Here is a 20,289-nt window from a genome sequence, read left to right on the forward strand (position 1 = left end):
GAATTTTACCACTACTTAGCCTCCTTAGTTTTGAGCGATAGTGGGGGTCAACAGTGGGTCCCCACTAGCGATTCCTTTGTCTCTAAATTTGGACCAGGGTTCCCAAATTTTTGAGAATTTGTGGTGGGTTCTGGCTTCCCAATGGGCCAATTCTTCCATTCTAAATAGGTTGTCTACTCTAGTCAACCATTCGGCTATTGTTGGTGGGTCAGGGTTGAGCCACCTAGGAGGTATCGTCAGTTTGGCTGCTTGGACTAGGAGGGTCTCTAGGTGGTGTTTTTTCGGACACCAAGATTTATTGGGTAGCCACAGCAGTACTGATTCTGGAGATAGGGATATTGTGGTATTTGTAATGTTGCGGACCAGGTTCTGGACCTCCTTCCAGTATGGTTGGAGAATTGGGCAAGTCCAATATATATGTAAAAGGGATGCTTTGGGAGAATTGCATCTCTAGCAGGAGTCTGAGTGAGTTAGCCCAATTTCTTTGAGTTTAGCTGGGGTGTTGTACCACCTGGTCATTAATTTAAAGGAATTTTCCTGAATTCTGACACATCTGGAAAAACCGTGAGAGTTATTGTGTATTGTCCGAATTTGCTTATCACTTATAACCATCCCTAGGTCTTTTTCCCAAGAACCTATGTACGCTGGTTTGACTTCTTTGTCTTTGGACACCAAGATGTCATAGAAAGATGAGATTAATTTGGGTTGAGTAGTATGCTTCAGTAGCCATTTTTCAAGCCATGTGGGGTCCCTCAATGTTACATGTTTTTTATGAAGTTCTTTTTTGTACATGTTGAGTTCTGCTACATGTAAAAAATTGTTTGGCAAACTGGTGTGCGCGGTGTTATGTAGAAGATCGGAGACCTCATTTTTATGAAAGGTGCGGAGTGGAGTCTTCCTGAATTGCTTCCATAAACTCTCCGTGGGGTTTGCTTGGGGGTTTAAGTAAAACGGTAATAGGTTACTGGGTAATAGGGTGGGGGGGGCTTCGGATGGCTGCCAGGTGATCGCTCACCCATTTTATTACTTTGATGGTCCCTTTAGTTAGGGGATTTGCACAACTGCCTGGAGTATTAATGTTCCATAATTTAGCTAGCGATTGATTGTTAATTGTTGCTACTTCCAATTCCGTGCCTAGAGTTGCATATGCAGGGTTAAATAACTGCACCCACCTTCTTATTTGTATAGCTCTGTAGTACGATACCGGGTCTGGGAGTCCAAATCCACCTAAACTCCTTTTTTTAATGAGTCTGTCGTATTTTATTCACGATTTTTTATTTTGCCACAGGAATTTGAGAAAGAGTGATTTTATCGTGTTAAAGAATGACCTAGGGAGGTCTATGGGCACCATCTGCATAACATATAACAGGGTGGGCATTATGAATGATTTTAAGAGGTTCTTGCGTCCCATCCATGATACGTATGGTATGTCTAACGAACTGAGTTGCGTTGTGATTTGTCTTATCAATTTAGTGTAATTGGCCTGAAACAAATCTTTCTCAGAATTTGTAATCTGGATGCCTAAATATGTAAGCTTATTGTTTTGCCACTGAAATTGTGTTGTTTCTTTTAACGTTTTTATTACCGAGGGGGCGGCCGAGATATTCATCGCTTCGGACTTAGTATAGTTTATTTTGAAGTTGGAAACTTCACCAAAGGCTTCAAAGACTTCTATTACATGTTTAACAGACGTGAGTGGGTCTGTAAGCATCAATAATAAATCATCCGCGAAAGCGGCGTTCAAATGAGGGGTTCCTTCTATGTCAAGTCCTTTTATATTTGGGTGCTGTCTAAGTGTCTGTAGCAAGGTCTCCATTACCAAAATAAATAAGGTTGGGGATAGAGGGCATCCCTGACGAGTGCCATTTTTTATTAGGAATCTGCCAGATAGAGTTCCATTAATTCTAAGATGTGCACTTGGGTTTCCGTACAATGACATTATCGCTTGCACAAATTGGCAAGGAAAGCCAAATTTGCGAAGGGTTGCTGTCATGTAGCTCCAGCTTATCCTATCAAAGGCCTTCTCAGCATCTGTGCCGAGAAGGACCATAGGAATCTTGGATTTTTGTGCGTAGTGGATGGCATTAATCACTCTCACTGAATTGTGATTCCCCTCTCTCCCTGGTACAAACCCGGTTTGCTCTTTTTGAATGAGGCCTGGTAGGAGTTTCCCTATTCTGTTGGCGAGGATTTTGGCCCAGATTTTCAGGTCAACATTTAGTAGCGATATTGGCCTGTAACTTCCACATAGCTCTGGGTTTTTACCCGGTTTGGGTATGACTGTTATTATAGCTTCCAGTGCTTGTGAGGGAAGCTGTTGGCCGCCCATGAGGGCGTTACACCAATTTGTTATCTGGGGTAGGAGAACATCTTTCATCTTTTTATAATAGCTAATGGGTAGCCCATCAGGCCCTGGGCTTTTTCCTAGGGGCATGGAGGTTATGATGTCTCCTACTTCTTTTTGAGTGATCGGTGAGATTAAGGAGCTTTGCTGGTCAGTGGATAATACTGGGAGGTTAAGGGGATCTAGGAAGGCAGTAGTTTGGTTGGGTCTGTCTGGCACTATTAGAGCATCTTTATTAGGAAGGTTATAGAGATGGTGGTAAAACTTTCTCATTTCTTCGGCTATCTTACCTGTTTCTGAGACTTTCACTCCCTCTTGTGTGCTGATTGCTTGTATGTATTGTTTTTCTCTTTCTTTGTGTATTAGATGGGCCATTAGTTTATTAGCCTTATCCCCAAGGGCATAGTACTTATATTTTGATCGTTGGTAGTTGATTGCGGCTTTTATATTTAGGAGGTCAATGACCTTTTTCCTAAGCAATTCAAGCTTATCACGATCCTCATTGGTATATGTATGTTTGTTATCATTTTCTAATTTAGCAATATTATCTAACAATTTATTCAGTTCTTTCATTCTTTCTTTTTTGGTCCAAGCCCCTAGTGACATGAGTTCCCCGCGTATGAATACTTTGTGAGCTTCCCAAAGGGTTGTTTGGGGTGTGCCTTTTAAGTTTGGATCATCAAAGTAGTTCTTTAATTTGTTTTTTATGTTAGTTATGTTGCTTTCCTTATCTAAAAGTGTCTCATTAAGTCTCCAGACATTTGTTCTAACCGGTAGATTTTGGAAATTTAGAGTGGTCGTGACTGGTGAGTGGTCCGAAATTGAGATGGGACCTATATGTGAGCTTTTAAGCATAGATGTCATTTGTTTGCCTATTAGAATGTGATCTAGTCTCTGATAAGATTTATGAGTTTTGGAAAAATATGTGAAATCTTTGTTAGATGCATTACATATGCGCCATGTGTCGATCCAGCCTACTTGGCTGCACAGATTTCCCAGTGGATCCATCTAGCTGCGGATCTAGAATTATATTGAGGTCACCTCCTATAATTTTTAAACCATCTGCAATAGAGTCCACTTTGGTTAGTGCTTCTTTTATCCAACTTATCTGGCTGTTGTTGGGAGCGTAGAGTGCGACTAGGGACACTGCCACTGAACCTATTTTGCCATTTACTAGCAAAAACCTGCCCTCTGGGTCAGTATATGTCAGGGTGTGAGAAAAGGGAACCTGTTTAGCTATTAGGATGCTCACACCTCTAGCTGCCTTCATGTAGGTGCTGTGGTATATATGGGGAAAGTGTGTAGTAGAGAATTTTGGAATTTTGCCCGATTTCAAGTGAGTTTCTTGTATCATACATATGTCTGATTTTTCTCTCTTGAGAAGGGCAAAGATCTGTGATCTTTTTTGGGGCGTGTTCATGCCCCTCACATTAAAAGTTGTTACTCTAATATCTGTCATGTTTGTTTAATTGTGAGTGTAATGTATGTCTTCCCAGACTGTTTATGCAGTGACTTATCACACCGGTGGATAACTTTTAGAACCGAATACAACTGTGCCGCAGAGACTGTCTGTAGCTCTAACCAAACTTTGATTACAAGTATAAATGAGACCTTGGTCTCTGTAGGTTGGGATGAGTACCAGGGTGCTAATCCCGCAGGCACAAGCGCGTCCGCGGGAGCAGGGGCCCTGGGGGGGGGTCCAGCACATTTTGGAATGCGCCTGATCGGTATCTACAACTCTAAACACTTTAAACAAGTAACATAGCTTATTAAAGTTTGGAGGCCTCAACCTCTAACAACATAGAGCAAACATGTTATTAATTTCCACAGCTAATGGAGTTAAGCACTACAAGAAAATCGTGACAGTTCTTCTTACGTGCGCCCAATGGGGGACAGGGAACTTCAATGCAGTCTTTCAGGTTGCTTGAATGTCACCAGCTTGTTTCTTCTTTTGTCTGGGCGACTTTCCTTTACCAGCTGGGGTCCATTTATCAAGTCGTGGTAAAGCAGGCATATCCATGTGCTTCTCTGCGACTGGTAGCCAGGACTGGATATCAAGAGGTTGTATATCGAGTATGTCCCATGCTTTGTGGAGATCTTTGGGGCTCTTGATGGTGCATCTGCGTCCTGCAGATTGGAATGTTAAGCCAAAAGGAAAAAGCCACTTGAACAATATTTTCTTGCTTTTTAGGTGGTCAGTGAGGGGTTTGAGGAGCCTGCGCTTATATAGTGTTGAGGGAGCTATATCTTGGAATATAATAATTTGTTGGCCCTCAGCAATCACTTCTTTTTTCTGTCTTGCAGCCCGCAAGATATCAGCGGTATCTCGGTAACTGAGGAGACCACAGACCACGTCTCTGGGAGGCTCAGTGTCTTTAGGCGCTGGTCTTAGTGAGCGGTGTATGCGTTCAATTGTGACAGAATTTGCCCTGTCTGTGTCTAACAGCCCTCCAAAGATCTTTTTAGCAGCTGCTGGAAGTTGTTCGTGCGAGATTGTCTCAGGCAGACCACGTATTCTCACATTTTTACGTCTGCTGCGATTCTCCTGATCCTCAATTAAGAGGAAGGCGTTGTTGAGTGCCTCTGCCTGTTGGGATAAATTGCGGGTGACCGCCTCACTGTGGTCTATAATGGCGGCCTGTGTATCTTCTAATAGCTCCACCCTCTGCCCAATGGCGCGTACCTCTTTGTGGATTGCGCTGAGTTCATCCATTATCGGTGAGAGCGCTTGAGCTAGCAATTTTTTCAGAGCCGGACCAGTCAGTGGCGCCGTCTCCAGAGTAGATGTTTCTTCCTGTGTGCTCTCATCTTCTGATTCATCCGGCTGGCCTGTCTCCTCAGCGAGTGCGGCGGCCATCTTGCGAAGTTTCGCGGGCGGCGTGGTAAGTTTTTTGCGGAGGAATTTCTCCATTTCTCCTTGTCCTCTTCTCCCTTTTGGCGTCTCGGGTCTGTCCAGTGACTTTTCCCGTTGCGGTTTGCCCATGCTGCAGTAGATCGGGGTCGCTATTTTAAGTGTTTCAGAGCTGTGCTGCGGGAGCTCACAAACTCACGTCCGCCATGCAGCTCAGTCAGGCTCCGCCCCCTTGAGTTATCAACTTTTGATAGATGGTTAGTACTCACCTCCCAGTCTCGTACCCCTTTGAAGTAATCTTATCTAGCAGTCTCTGGGAACACCAGCATTTTTAAGAAAAAGTAGTTTTAAAAATATTCAAATGATGTGTTCTTCATAATCTCTCTGGGCCGTGATTTCAGAAGCTCTCTGTAAGTCTTGCACATGGAGGGTGCTACAGCCAGCTGAGCAAGCTCTGTAGCAGTGCATGTATGAGTTGCAGAGCGGCGGTGACATGAGTGCTAATCTTTAAATGTGAGTGGAACCACTCATGTGTAGGTTGGGAAATAGTATTAAAAAGTGTGATCCTGATGACAGGTAATCAAAACTTCACTTATTTTTTTCATTAATTCTCATCCATAATATGATAAAGTTTTTTTCTAAACCACACTTACTCTTAATAGCAGGTGACTAGCAGATAATGTAATTGTTATCCTCACTTTCATTCATTATGGGTAATCCCAACCGGTTGTATTACAAAATCCACAGGAATGGGTAAATTTAAGGACTACTTTTTTAGAGCTAGCACAGATCGCGGAGGTTGACCCTGTGATCGCCGCCGGTGGCATAAAAAGCCGACAGCACGCTGTGTTGGCCAAGATGAGCTGTCAAAAGATCAGCTGGACTAAGGTCACACAAAGATCCGAGGCAGTCTCATTATAAACCATATATTACAATGTGTGGTTTGCACATTGTAATAGATGATGTGGAAAATCCCCATATATTGCCATACTGTAATATGGCAGTATATGGTAGGATCAATCAGACAACTTAAAAAAAAAAAAAAAAAAACATAAAAATTCAAATCACCCCACTTTCCCTAGAACGGATACAAATATAAATAAGAATTATCATAAACATGTTCGGTATCACCACGTCCCAAAAGGCCCAATCTACCAAAATATTATAATAGTTATTCCCAGTGTTTAACCTTGTAACGGAAAATAGCACCCAAAGTCAAGCATGCCACTTTTTTGCCATTTTGAAAAACATACAAATTCTATAAAAAGTAATCAAAAGGCCATACAGGTCTCAAAATGTTATTTTTGAAAACGTCATCAAAAGTTGAAAAAAGTGACACCTTACCTAGCTCCATGTACTAGTATTATGAGAAAGTTATTAGCACCAGAACATGGCAAAACATTTTTTGTACAGGACGTTTTAATTTTTGTAAATGCATGGAAACATTATAAAAACTATATAAATTTGGAATCCCCTTGATCGCACTGACCCAAAGAATAAATTACACATGAAATGTGGGGCGCGCAGTAAAAGCTGTAAAATCCAAGCCACAAGAAAATGGTGCAAATGCATTTTTTCCCCAATTTCACTGCATTTTTAAATTTATTCCCGGCTTCCCAGTACAGAACATGGAATACTAAATACCATCACTATAAAGTGGAATTTGTTACTCGGAAAACAAGCCCTCACACAGCTTACAAGCCTGCACATAAAATTTTAAAAGCTACAGATTTTTGAATGTGGGAAGTGAAAAATGAAAATTCAAAAATGAAAAGGGCCCGGTCAGTAAGGGGTTAAAAGCTCCTCTCATGTAACTCCTCACCAGTGTCTACCAAAGAATCACCAAAGTCAAAAAAACATCACCAAATAAAACCCCCAAAATTTGGGGAGGGAATAATCAGGAGGCATCATGGTGGATTTAAGAAAACTGTGTTACTGGTAAACCTAATGCTATTTTTTCTACCTGGATATGTACCAATTTACTACTTTAGGGAGGGATCACCGCATGGAGAATTTTCCTGCAGAAGCCACAATGTCTAGCTGGTAGTGCTTGGCAAAAGTAGAAGGGTTTGACCACATAGCTGCACAGTAAATTTGTTCTAAGGAGGCTCCACTTCTCTCTGCCCCAGATGAGGATCTAAATCTAGTGGACTGATCCCTTCGATTTTCAGGAAATTGTTTTTAGATAGCTAGTTGGATAAAGTCCTCTATTAAGACCTACTATAAGATGTTTTTCACTTTATTGCCTTTGTTATTCCATGCAAACTGTATTAGCAAATAGGAGTCTTTATGCCCTTTATGAATAGTGACCATCTAAGGTGTTCCGTTCTTTCTCCTTCTCTGTTCTGGGATTATTACAAAAGGATGAGAAAATTATTTCCCATCTTTGATGGAATTTAGAGACGTCTTTCGGAAGGGGCAGGGGATCTAATTTAAGTACTACTCTATTGTCTAGGATACGAAGATATGGTTCTCTGGAAGAGAAGGCCGGAATTTCACCTAATCTGCAGGCAGATGTTATTGCCATAAGAAAAGTAGTTTTCAGACTTAGATATTTAATATCACATAGTTAAAAAAAATCTACTCAAAGCTGAGATCTGTACCTTAAGACCACTAGGTTTAAGACCTAAAGTAAGCCCTGACTGCAGAAGACCCCAAATTTAAGCAACATTGGGTTTCCCCAAGACCAGATGAGAGTCTTTACACCAGGATAAATTTCTTCCATACCTTAAAACAAATGGCATTGGTGAACGGCTTCCTGCAAAGATGGTATTGATGACTGCATCTGACAACCCTCTGCTTTTTAACAAGGTCGTCTCAGGATTCAAGCTGCCAATTTTTGATGCCAAGGGTCTGGGGGACATAGGGCCTGAAGAAGAAGGTGGTCATGCCTTGAGGGAAAAAGAACTGGCGCTAGATTCCTTAGAACTAGGAACCAACTCTTTTTGGGCCACCCTGGAGCTACCAATATTAGAATCACTCATTCTTCCCTTACTTTCTGTAGAATATTGGGAATTAGTGGAAAAGGAAGGAAGGTGTATTCCCTTCTGTATTTCCACATGTGGCTGCCGGGTCCAATGAATAGAAAATTTTGGCATTTTTGCTCGAGTCAAACAGATCTACTTTTGGTGAGCCCTATGTCTGTACTAGAAAGTTGGAAATTTCTGGATTCACATTTTGTGCTAACCATGAGAGGTCTTTTAACGATGTAAAAAGGCCACTGTTGTCATGTTTGTCCAACAGCATTTTTATTTGACAGTTTCTTAGGGAAGATTGGGCTGACTGTAGGGTCTACAAGACTGCCCCCAGTTCTCTGTGGCTTGAGGATTAGTTTGGCCAATAGAATTGGAATTACTTCTCCCCAACCATGGAAACTTGAAATCGGTCTGAACAGAAACTATTGACCAATGGATACTGCCCACCTCCTCTCTGCTCTCTCTCGCCAAAACAGAGAGGTTTTAAAGGATGTTAGAATCTTTACATTCCTGGACAAAGGGTTTGGAACAACCACATGAAAATGAAATCCAAAATGGGAGATACAACTCTAAGTGTAAAATCTTCCCTTCTGGAGAGTGTATCACAAAGAGTAGAAACCTCTGGGATGCATAATGAAATGTAATATGGTAATATGCATAATTTAGGTCGATAGGAAGGGATTATGGAAGGAGGAAAGGCTGATTTTATGGATCCCATTTTGAATCGCTTGAAAATTAGCCAGTTATTCAATTTTTTTTAAACTTAGAGGAGAGTATAATCTTGTAGCCCTGTTTTATTATCTCTAGAACCCTGCTGTTGTTGATCAGAGTCTCCCAATTGGCTACAAAATTGGAGAGTCTCCCCCCACCCCCATCCTAGTGTAAGTGTTTTAGAATTTATAATTGCGGTGGAACAGAAATTCCCTTCTTTTCCCCACTTTGGGATTACTTAATTTCCCCTGTTTCCCCTCATCTTTAATAGTTCTTTGTTTTCCCCAAAATTACATAAAAAAGTTATTTTATTTTAGAAGACGGCTTAGCTTCAGGGAACCAATTTTATCTCCAGCCTTCACTAACAGTGAGTCTAATTCTGACCCAAACAGAAGATTACCCTGAAAGGGAATGATATGTAGCATGGATTTCAATTGTATATCCACATTCCACTGACTTTCCTGAGCACCTGGTCGCAAAACAAATGCACTCAGCCAAAGCATCAGCCAAAACTAAGTGGCTAGTTTAAAGAGGGGAAGGGAATCAAGGATAACATCTCAAGGAATCCTTTCTCTAATATGGCATTCTAGCTCTCCTAACCAATAGAATATGGGTCCTGGCAATAGAAGTGGCGGAAACATTATTATTTTATCCAGGGAATCTTTAAGTTGGGCGACCTTCAAAGGTGTGAGGAGTTTTTTTTCTCACAACCTTTGTCACTTGAATATCCACATTGGGGTCGTCCCACAATTCTTGGTCTTCAAAAATTAATCTATTTTTGAACTCTTTAGTAACAAAGTATTTTTCTGGTTCTTTCCACTCTCCAGATCAGATACTTTAAGGTTTCAAAAAATTGGAAACACGCTTCCTTTTGGACTTCAGGCCCCCAAATAGTTAATTTGCATGGATTCTTGTTCAACAACATTCTATATGTTAAGCATATCTCTTAAATATCAAGATTATCAAATGAAAAAAGATATTTAGCTTTAACCCTTTCATTATCTACACAAGAATCCTTATTAGAGCAGGAAAGAACATCAGAATCCACAAACACAAATAACACCTTTGATTGCTTCAGTTGGTTTTAGTTAACCTCCTTCTTAATTACAAAATCCTTATTAGATCTTCAATCAAGGACGACCTTTCCTCTTAACATTTCAGTAATACATTCTCCACAGAGCATTATATTTTTGCAGGGAATATTAAATTAAAAAAACACACTATACCGTATATATATTTTCAAGTATAAGCCGAAATGCCACAAAATGCTGGCAAAACTTATTGACTTGTGTATAAGCCTAGGAAATACCCATGCAGCCTACCCAAGCATTGAAAAACATCATGCAGCCTTTCACAGTAATGTAATGCCCTGAACCAGTCCCTCATTATATAAAAAAATAAATAAACTTGGTACTTACTTTGGTGCTCCCTGTGGCTCCTCTTCTCTCTCATCTTCATGTGTAACAGAGCAATGATTCAGCAGTCGCGCTGCTAATGACGTCATGGAGTGCGCGCTTATCATGCACACGTTTCTGCCTTCCCTGTTACACATGAAGCAGCAGGGATCGTGGGAGGGTACTATTTTTTTTTTATTTACTCAAGTATACCGACTGGGTGCTCAAAATAGTGCTCAAAAACATAGCTTATACTCGCATACATAAATACTCGCCTTTTTTCCACTTTTTGTAACTTTAGGCTTGAAAAAAAGAAATTTGGGCCCTTAACCCCTTAAGGACGGAGGGTTTTTCGCCTCATTTCTCGCTCTCCAACTTCAAAAATCCATAACTTTTTCATTTTTCCGTGTACAGACCTGTGTGAGGGCTTATTTTGTGCGTAACAAATTTTACTTTCCCGTAATGATATTTATTTTAACATGCCATGTACTGCAAAGCTGAAAAAAAATTCCAAATGTGGAAAAATTGAAAAAAAAACGCACGTGCGTCACGTTCTTGTGGGCTCAGTTTTTACGACTTTCACTCTTCGCTCCAAATAACACGCCTACTTTATTCTTTGGTTCGGTGCGATCGCGGTGATACCAAATTTATACAGGTTTTATTGTGTTTTAATACATTTTCAAAAATTAAACGAATGTGTACAAAAAAGAAAAAAATTTTTTTGCCATCTTCTGACGCTAATAACTTTTTCATACTTTGGCGCACGGAGATGTGTGAGGGGTCATTTTTTGCGAAATGAGGCGACGTTTTCATTGCTACCATTTTGAGGTCTGTGCGACATTTTGATCATTTTTTATTTCATTTTTTATGTTATGTAAAAAGGTGTAAAAGTCGCATTTCGGACATTTGGGCGCCATTTCCCGCCTCGGAGGTCACCGCCGGCCGTAACCGTTTTTATATTTTGATAGATCGGGCATTTTGGGACGCGGCGATACCTAATATGTCTGTGATTTTTACTGTTTGTTATGTTTTATATCCGTTCTAGGGAAAGGGGGGTGATTTGAACTTTTAATATTTTATTAATTTTTTTTATTTTTTAAACTTTTTTTTTTCTTTTTTTTTTCACTATCTTTTAGACCATCTAGGGTACATTAACCCTAGATAGTCAGATCGCTGCTACCATATACTGCAATACTTCTGTATTGCAATATATGGCATTTTTGCAGCACATTCATTACAATGAGCCACTGGCTCATTGTAACGAATATGCAGCTGCCAGATAGCCTCGTGTCAAAAGAAGACACGAGGCTACCATAGCAACTGATCGCCGCCCCCCGATGACGTTCGGGGGCGTGGCGATCGAAAAAAAGATGGCGGCGCCCACGCGCCGCCGTCTTTTAAACGCCGCCGGCGACTTTGCCGGCGGCGTTTAGGGGGTTAATAGCCGCGATCGGTGCAAGCACCGACCGCGGTTATTAGCGGTGGGGGTTTTGTGCAAAATGCAAAAACCCCCACCTTTGTATGAAGAGGACTCAGCCCGTGAGCCCTCTTCATACATCCCTTATACCTCTGCGCCGTAGAGCTACGGCGCAGAGCGTTAAGGGGTTAAACCACGATGTACGAAAATTCACTAAATATGCCCAGTCATTTAAGCATTCAATGATTCCAGCACTGTGATATAGTGTGTGTTTCGATGCCTTATTAGAAAAACTAAAAAAAATAAGTGTTTGTGCACATACATTCAAGTTGATTTGCATACCTTGTAAATTCATTTTTCACTGCATGGTTTACATAACGTTCATTGCGAGAATATTTCCCAATTATAATGAAAATTAACATAGAGGCCATGATAATATACACTGCAAGTTCCCTGAAAAATACAATACACAGATTATTACATGATACACTAAAAAATAAACAGTTAAGCATCTCTTAAACGTCATCAATATCAATATCAGATCAGTTAGGGTTAGGCACCTACTTCCTCTAGACCTAGCGGAGAGGCGGTTCTACCCCAGCCATGGACAGGGATTGTTTACTGGGCTGCAAGTCTGTGGAACTCTTTGCAGCAGGATGCTGTTATGGTGGATACTATGTAAATGTTCAGAAAAGGCCTGGATATCTTATGAAAACAAAAGATTGTATTATTTGACACACAGTACTTCTGCTATATTTGGAAGTTTTTTTTCCCCAACTATGGGCCTATTGGCATCAGCCTTTGAGGGCTTCTGTCTAAAGTTGGATTAACACTGTAGGAGTAGACATTAACCCCTTCCCGCAGCACGCCATAAAAGCACAGCGTGGCAGGAAGGTACTTAATAACACGCGGTAGGTGTCGGCTTCGAACAGAGCCGACACCATACAGACCAGGTATATCAGCTGCACATGGCTGTAACACCAGGCAACCTGTCAATTAAAACAAAAACTTTTAAAACCATAAAGTTTGTGAAATTAAGTGAAAGTCCCCTAACAACAATAAACCGGAGATTTGGTACAAAAGGCTGGCCATGTACATTGTACAGATGATGCATTGTGAATTATGCAATGAATTATTCAAACAATTGTTAGGTCAAAATGCTCCCTATACCCCTAGATTATTTCATTGAGAGATATACTGTTTGCAAGTTTTGAACCTCCTTACATCCCAAGAAAAGGAAATGATGTTTGAAAAATGATGCCAAGTTAAATCAGAACACAGTTATGACCACTTATAGTAACACATGTCAGAGTTCAAAAAAGGGCCATGTCAGGATGGTGCAAAATGGCCAAGTCTTTAAGGGGTTAATGGACCATCCATCTTATATTCTATGATACACACTGGGGCGGACTGGGTATTAAAGTTGACCTTGGGAAAAAAAAAATCGTAAAGAGGCCCTATGCAGTAGGCGGGACCAATTATTCTGAAGCAGCTGAAGTGTGTCTTGTGAGGTTCTGCTGCAGCGGAATTGTGTATAGTATGAAGCACATATCATGATCTGCAGAAACAAAGATGTGTATGCTAAGTTTGTATGCTATGAACAACAGAACTGATAAACTTAAAGGGATTTCAGCAAATAATTGATACTGTTTTTGTAAGGAAAACTTATACAAATTTCCAATATACTTTCTGTATCAATTCCTCACGGTTTTCTAGATCTCTTCTTCCTGTCCTGCTAAAGCTTCTATGTTTATATGTTCACTTCCAGTGGATAGAAATCTGTCCATGAGCTCATGATGGACATGCAGGTACACAAGACGTTTTTATCACAGACAGTAATCAGAACTGTTTGATAATGACGGCTTGTGCACCTGCTTGTCCATCACATGACCATGGACAGACTTCTAGGCACTAGAAATAAACATAGAAGCTTCCTATAGAATGACAGCAAGAAGAGATCCAGAAAACCATGAGGAATTTATACAGAAAGTATATTACAAAATTTGATAACTTTTCTTCTTACACAAACAATATTAATTATTTACCGGAAGTGGACGACCCCTTTAATGCACACACACATATATATATACATATATACACATACATACATACATATATATTATATATATACATACATACATACACACACAATAACCAGTGTACATATTTACTGTACATCAACCAGACAGGGCACATACACTGGAGACCAAAATAAGAGAACACCACATAATTTCCTAAATGTCAAGGTCATCGCGAAGTCCTCTGTGAAAGTCTAAAACACAGAATAAATATGTAAATGAGAATATTGGGAAAAAAAAGAACACTTTCAGAAACCTGTAAGTAAATCTGGGACCTAGAGCCAATTTCTTTCATTATCTAACAAACATTCAAGTCCCCTAAAAAGGCTGGTCATATTCAAAAGAAAAATGCAAGAGTGGACAGAACAATGCAGAGAATCACAGTGGGTAATCGTTTCAAAAGGTTTAAATTGCACGCCAGTTCAGCACTGACCAGGGCAAGGATCTGCATTCTCATACATCTCGACGTTTAAGAGCATTTGGACTGAAAGCCCACTCTGCAGTTACCAAACCTCTCATTAGAAGAAAGAATGAAAAGGCTAAATGCCACTTTGCTTAAGATCATGTTGAGGGGACAGAGGAACAGTGGTCCACAGTTTATTTGTGATGAAAGCAAGTTAAATTTATTTGGATCTGATGGGAAACGGTATGTTCTTTGGCAAACTTGGGAATGACTGAATCCAAAGCATGTAAAGAAGTCAGTGAAAGGTGGTTGAGGAAGTGTCATGGTTTGGGGAATATTTTCACAGTTGGACCTCTCCTACAGCTAAACTTCTTTAACTAGTGGTTCCTGCCTTGCGTTCTTCATTCAATCAGCATGACAATACACCCTCTCACACAGCAAAATGGGCAAAACATTATTTTGAAACAGACAAGTGGAACAGTGAAATGGAAAGCTCAGAGCCCCGCTCTAAACCCATTGAAAACCTCTGGCAAACTTTTGGTGACAGAGTTGTGAACAAGAAAACCACAACAGACAATGATCTATGGAAGAGACTGGAAGAAGATGTGCTGAAATCATTCAAAGCAAAAGCCTGTAGACTTCCTATTGATTGGTGACTGCTGTAACCTTCATAAAAATTTGTTCTCATCTTTCTCTGTGCTACAGTCATTGCCTTTTTCCAATAATGATCATCATGTTTTTTTGCAAAATAAAATTTTTATATTGATATTCTTTGGTTATTTTGTAAAATAATGTTCTAGTACCATGGTGTACCATATACAAAAAATCTCATGTTCTCTCATTTTGATCTACAGTGTATATAACTACTAGCCGGTGCACACTCATACTGTTCTCCCTCCACCCACCTGTTGCTGCTTAAGAAACACCCTGTATTTACCATAAGCCATCCCACGCCTTTTTAAGTTGTAAATGTATGATAGTCCAAAATTGCGTCCATACAGTAGAAGCTGCAAAGAGTTGAAAACTACACCATTGCTGACACATTTTGCGTAAAAAGTTGCACAAAAACTTGCCAGTTGCAAAAAGTAGTACAAGAAACTAGATTACATCGCTCCACAGACCTTTAAGGCAGCAGCCCCAGTTGGAGACAGGGAGCGCTGAGCAGGAACAGAGAAGCTAGGTGAGACAGTCTAATAGTCTGAATCACAGCACAGATGGTCCCTGGGAACTGCCCCAGTAGCCTTTCAGGTTCATTAGAATAATTTTAAAAGTTAATTTAAGAAGGAAGACGGCCATGCACAATAAATATCAAAATATTACCACAGTCATGGTGCCTGTACCTGTAAGCAAATATCCCTGGTTTATCCATGCTTGATTTTGATGGAAGATTTCCTTTAAGGCCAAGGGCTTAAAGGGGTATTCCCATCTGGGCATTTACATTTAATTGAATTCATTTGCCTTATGTAAACATTTCTTCATTTGGATGTTATGAGAAATTATCTTCACACAGGAACATTTTTTTAAATAAGTGTAGCCATGTTGACCCTTAGAAACGAGATAGCTTCCTCGGATACGACCACGTCATACTCTGGCAGCGGTGGCCAGACCTGCGCTAAAGAGTCCTGTCGGACCACCAGGATTCAGCAATCATTACCACAGGACGTCTGTGTGACATGTAGTAACTCCAGGACATTTTATATACAATAACCTTTTGTTTCTTTGTGCACTCACTCCAGCAGAGGTGGCCGTATCCGAGGAAGCCATCTCGTTTCTAAGGGACTATATGGCAACATTTATGAGAAATTATCTTCACACAGGAACATTTATTTTAACAACATCTAATTGAAGAAATGTTTACATATGGCAGATTAATGAAACTGAATGTGAATGCCCAGACGAGAATACCCCTTTAATTGGGATTTATTGCATTCAGCGTTCCAATAAATTGATTAGCATAGGTGCTGACAATCTTAACCTGTCTGAGCTGATACTGATGGCGTATCCTTAGGATAGTTTAGCAAAATGAAATTAAAAGATTTTTAAGAAAACTGGTTGCTGATGTAAAATGTTAATATTTAATACAGAAGCAATGTAACATTCCATTACCTAGTTTTTTTTTTTTTTTTTTTTTTTTAAGTAAACGCTTTCATTGAAGTGTGTGATTTACCTAAATATTTTTCCAACAATAGTTTTCCTCCTGAGTTTGTCTTTGGCTGGTTTTAATTGAGCTGAAGTAGGTGGACGAGCCAATCGTAAATATCGAGCTCTTTTTCTGGCAGCAAGGATCTATTTAAAATACGTAGATAGTTGAAAGAAACAAAAACCCACAATTATTCAGGTTTTGACAAATATACGAATAAAGATTTCTAAATGAACAAACATTTAGAAAAAAACAATCTAAAAACATACCTTTTCAAAATTTGATGTTTCATGACTGCTCTGTCGAGAGTAAGCACTTAAGTTCTGCAGAGTTAGACAGGGTTCACCATCAATGTACTTTACATTTTTGTTTACAGATTCCAAAAAGAAGTCAGTCTTCTCTCTTTTATGCCATGCTACCATGAGTGCTATAAGTAAAATCTGAAGACAAAAAATATACTGGTTATTATTTACTGAGCTTATGAACTCACCCCCAGAGGTATAACTGTTCATTGTTTTAAGTTCCCTCATGAGAATTAAAAAGGAGCTTTCATCATTTTCATGAACACAAAATAAAGTGCCCCAATAAGCATATTGGTTGCTGAAACTATGCAACTAAGGCTTGACTGTCCTAGGTTTGTAGAAAAGAACTGGAAATACTAATATTAATTACTTTGTATTGGAGGAAAAATTCCAAATACACCCAAATTGGAGAATTTTTTTTTAACATATTAAAAGATGCATTACAGGCAGTCCCCGGGTTACATACAAGATAGGGTCTGGAGGTTTGTTCTTAAGTTGAATTTGTATGTAAGTCGAAACTGTATATTTTATAATGGAAGTTCTAGACAATTTTTTTTCATTTGCCCCAGTGACAATTGGAGTTTCAAAATTTTTGGTGTAATTGGACCAAGAATTATCAATAAAGCTTCATTACAGGCATCTTACAGCTGATCATTGCAGTCTGGGACTATAGTAAAGCATCCAGAGAGCTTCACCAGAGGTCACAGTGGGCAGAGGGGTCCGTCTGTAACTATGGGTTGTCTGTAAGTCGGGTGTCCTTAAGTAGGGGACCGCCTGTATTTTAAAAGATGTCCAATGATTCCCATTTAAGAGACCAACCTATGGTGCCCAACCAAGAGCAATCCTATCCTGGTAGATTTACATGATTTTTCCACAAACACATAAAAGGCTAGACTAAGCTTAAAAGGACTGAAAAAAATTACTCATTGATGAAAAAATTCTGTATTTACTCTTTTTATTTGCCAAAATAAATCCTGGTTTGGGGAGTGCTTGGGATTTATTGTTTCAATTATTAATTTGGCTCTGTTCAACAAACAAATTGATGAGGGGGATGATATATTTTTCTGTTTAGAAGGGTATGTGGGGAGAAAAATTTACTTGCATTTTTATATTAGATATTTAGGATACACCTAGCAATTAAATTGACGCCATCTAGGGACGATAGAATTGGTCTCAATACAAATTGAACCTGCCCATTAAGAGTTGAGGAATAATATTTTAAGGTGATATAGTCAACCTGAAAGGACCTGAGGTGGGGGTCGGGAAAATGTCCACATTAAGTTGTTGTATTTGTACATTCCGACAGAAGAAGATATGGGGGGAGGGGTACCTTTTTTATGTTATTTTATAGCTGCACAGATGACCAGGTTGGTCATTAACACAAATCACAAAAACCGATGGGATCCATGTTGGAAATTGTGATTTTAATTACAGTAAAGTTCCAAGAATGGAATATTTTTAAATGATTGTTTAAAAGATGGAGGACATTGAAGAAATTATTAAATACAAATGGTTTTTTGGGAGACTTCATGGGCCAATCTTCAGATCCCAGAGTTGTTGACTTTTCTGGGAAGAAAATACATGTCACATTTTGAAGAGGGTACAATAATCCTTCACCTATTTTGAAAAAACATATCATATTAAAGGGAACCTCTTACCACCGGCCGGCCCAATTCCCACGCCTGTGGCTAATGCGTAGGAACAAGAATTTGTGAGGAGATGAGTAGGAGCTGCCCTACACTTCTATACATTGTGGTATAGGTTGTAATCAAACACATACATATATTTATATATATTATTCAACGTTGGACTCAGGCCACGGCACCGTACCATTTGCATAATCTATCATTTGCATTTTTGTTCCCTAAAAATAAGAGCATAGGAAGCTTAAAGAAGAGTGGATCCTTCCAGAGTGGCCAAACACCAGTATTTGTTACCAGTGTGCTTGCTTTACAATCCTTGATCCTGGTGGTAGAAGTCCTTTAAATTGAAGATCCGGAGAAATTATAGACATTGCAACAGCGCAGGGGCAAATTTAGTTCATATTATACGGTCATGTCCTACAATTCTAAGGTTTTGGGAAGATATATTTGTTTATATTTAAGATTTAGTAACATCAGAGATCACACAGATCAAGTTGCTAACTTGAGTATTTTAGGATCGTGGATAGATCAATCAGTACAGCAGTACTCCATAGGATCCTAGAAAATGTGGTAGTAATGAAGCTTCATGTAAGGAGCACTGGATTAATATTGTGGATAAAATTATGCTATATGAAAGAGTTTCGTTTGCCAGACAGGGACCTAGAGATTTTAAAATTGATTCATATATGGGAAAAATGGAAATAAAAATAAAGTACCATTTATAAGTCGAGGAACCTAATTTTAACACAAAAAACTGGGAAAACCTATTGACTCGAGTATAAGCCTAGAGTGGAAAATGCATTGGTCACAGCCTCCCCAGTATAAAGCCAGCAAGCACATGCCCCCAGTATATAGCCAGAAACCCCCCAGTATATGGCCAGCCCCCTAGTATAAAGCCTTATACTCAAGTATAAACGGTAACTATCTTCATAAAGAAGTTTTAAAAAAAAATTTCCTCTCCTTTAGCAAAAAGGAGTGGTATTAACCCCTACGCCCACCAGGACATTATAGTACGTGCCTGTGGGTAGATACTTCCCGCACTGGGACGTTCTATAACATCGCACTTTTGGCACCGTCACCCGAACTGAGCCGGCACCAGAAGCTGCGGATGTCAGCTATTACAGCTGACACCGCACTGTAACATCCGCAATCAGAGCTGGCTCTGATTGCAAGTGTTAACCCCTTACACGCCATGGTCAAGCATGAGGGTCTTCCCCTTATGGATCGGATCCCATGTGCCGCTTACCGAGAGATCCGATCCTCTTGTGAGCAGCCCCGAGGTCTGCCGAGTGCTCCGGGGCTGCCCGATGTCCTGATCAGTCAGAGCCCTTGCAAGTCTGACTGTAAACTGTCTGCGCATGCATCTGCATACTCAGACAGTTAACACTGCTCTACAATGAATTAGTATTGTAGAGCAGTGTATTGGACTTGAACCAGCGATCAGAGTTCAAGTTTGTATAAGTAATAAAAGTTAAAAATACTAAGGCTTAAACATAAGAATAAATAAAAATAAATACATAAAAATATAAGCCCTTAAAATGTCACTTTCCTATAAAAACAGAATCGTTACTGGACTTGCACGGAAAACGCAGAAAAAAAAATGTTCTGAAAAAAGATGATTTTTAATTACTACTTTAAAAAAAATGCTCTAAAAAGTGATTTAAAAAATGTTACACACTCTAAAATAAAGATCACTAAAAAGAACAACTCTACTCACAAAAAATAAGCCCTTAATCAGATTCGTCAGCTGAAAAATAAAAAAGTTATGCATATGAAAAGATGGTGATGCTAAAATGAACAAGATTTTCTCCAAATTAGTTTGTAAAATTGAATAAAATACACATAACCCCCACATATTTGGTATCGCTAAGTCTGTGATAATCTGCATAATAAAATAGAATAATTACTGGACCCGCTAAGTGAACCCCATAAAAAACAACATCAAATAAACTCTCAGAAAATAGATAATTTTTAATTGATGTAGCTTAAAGGAGTGAACACATGGCGCCTGATGCTAGAGATGATGGAAAG

General features: G+C 39.5%; 1 protein-coding gene across 1 annotated transcript in view; it reads right to left on the bottom strand.

Moving 5' to 3' along the window:
• Nucleotides 1-20,289, bottom strand: part of PKD1L1 (polycystin 1 like 1, transient receptor potential channel interacting) — a 315,437-nt gene that overhangs the window by 52,270 nt on the left and 242,878 nt on the right. The window contains exons 50-52 of the mRNA XM_072153131.1: nucleotides 16,583-16,753; nucleotides 16,341-16,459; nucleotides 12,035-12,145 (exon numbers count right to left, since the gene is read on the bottom strand). Coding sequence (XP_072009232.1) covers nucleotides 12,035-12,145; nucleotides 16,341-16,459; nucleotides 16,583-16,753 — 401 coding nt within the window. The remainder of the gene's footprint in view (nucleotides 1-12,034; nucleotides 12,146-16,340; nucleotides 16,460-16,582; nucleotides 16,754-20,289) is intronic.

This window comes from Engystomops pustulosus, chromosome 5 (genome assembly GCF_040894005.1).
Source record: "Engystomops pustulosus chromosome 5, aEngPut4.maternal, whole genome shotgun sequence".
In the NCBI taxonomy this organism is placed as follows: domain Eukaryota; kingdom Metazoa; phylum Chordata; class Amphibia; order Anura; family Leptodactylidae; genus Engystomops; species Engystomops pustulosus.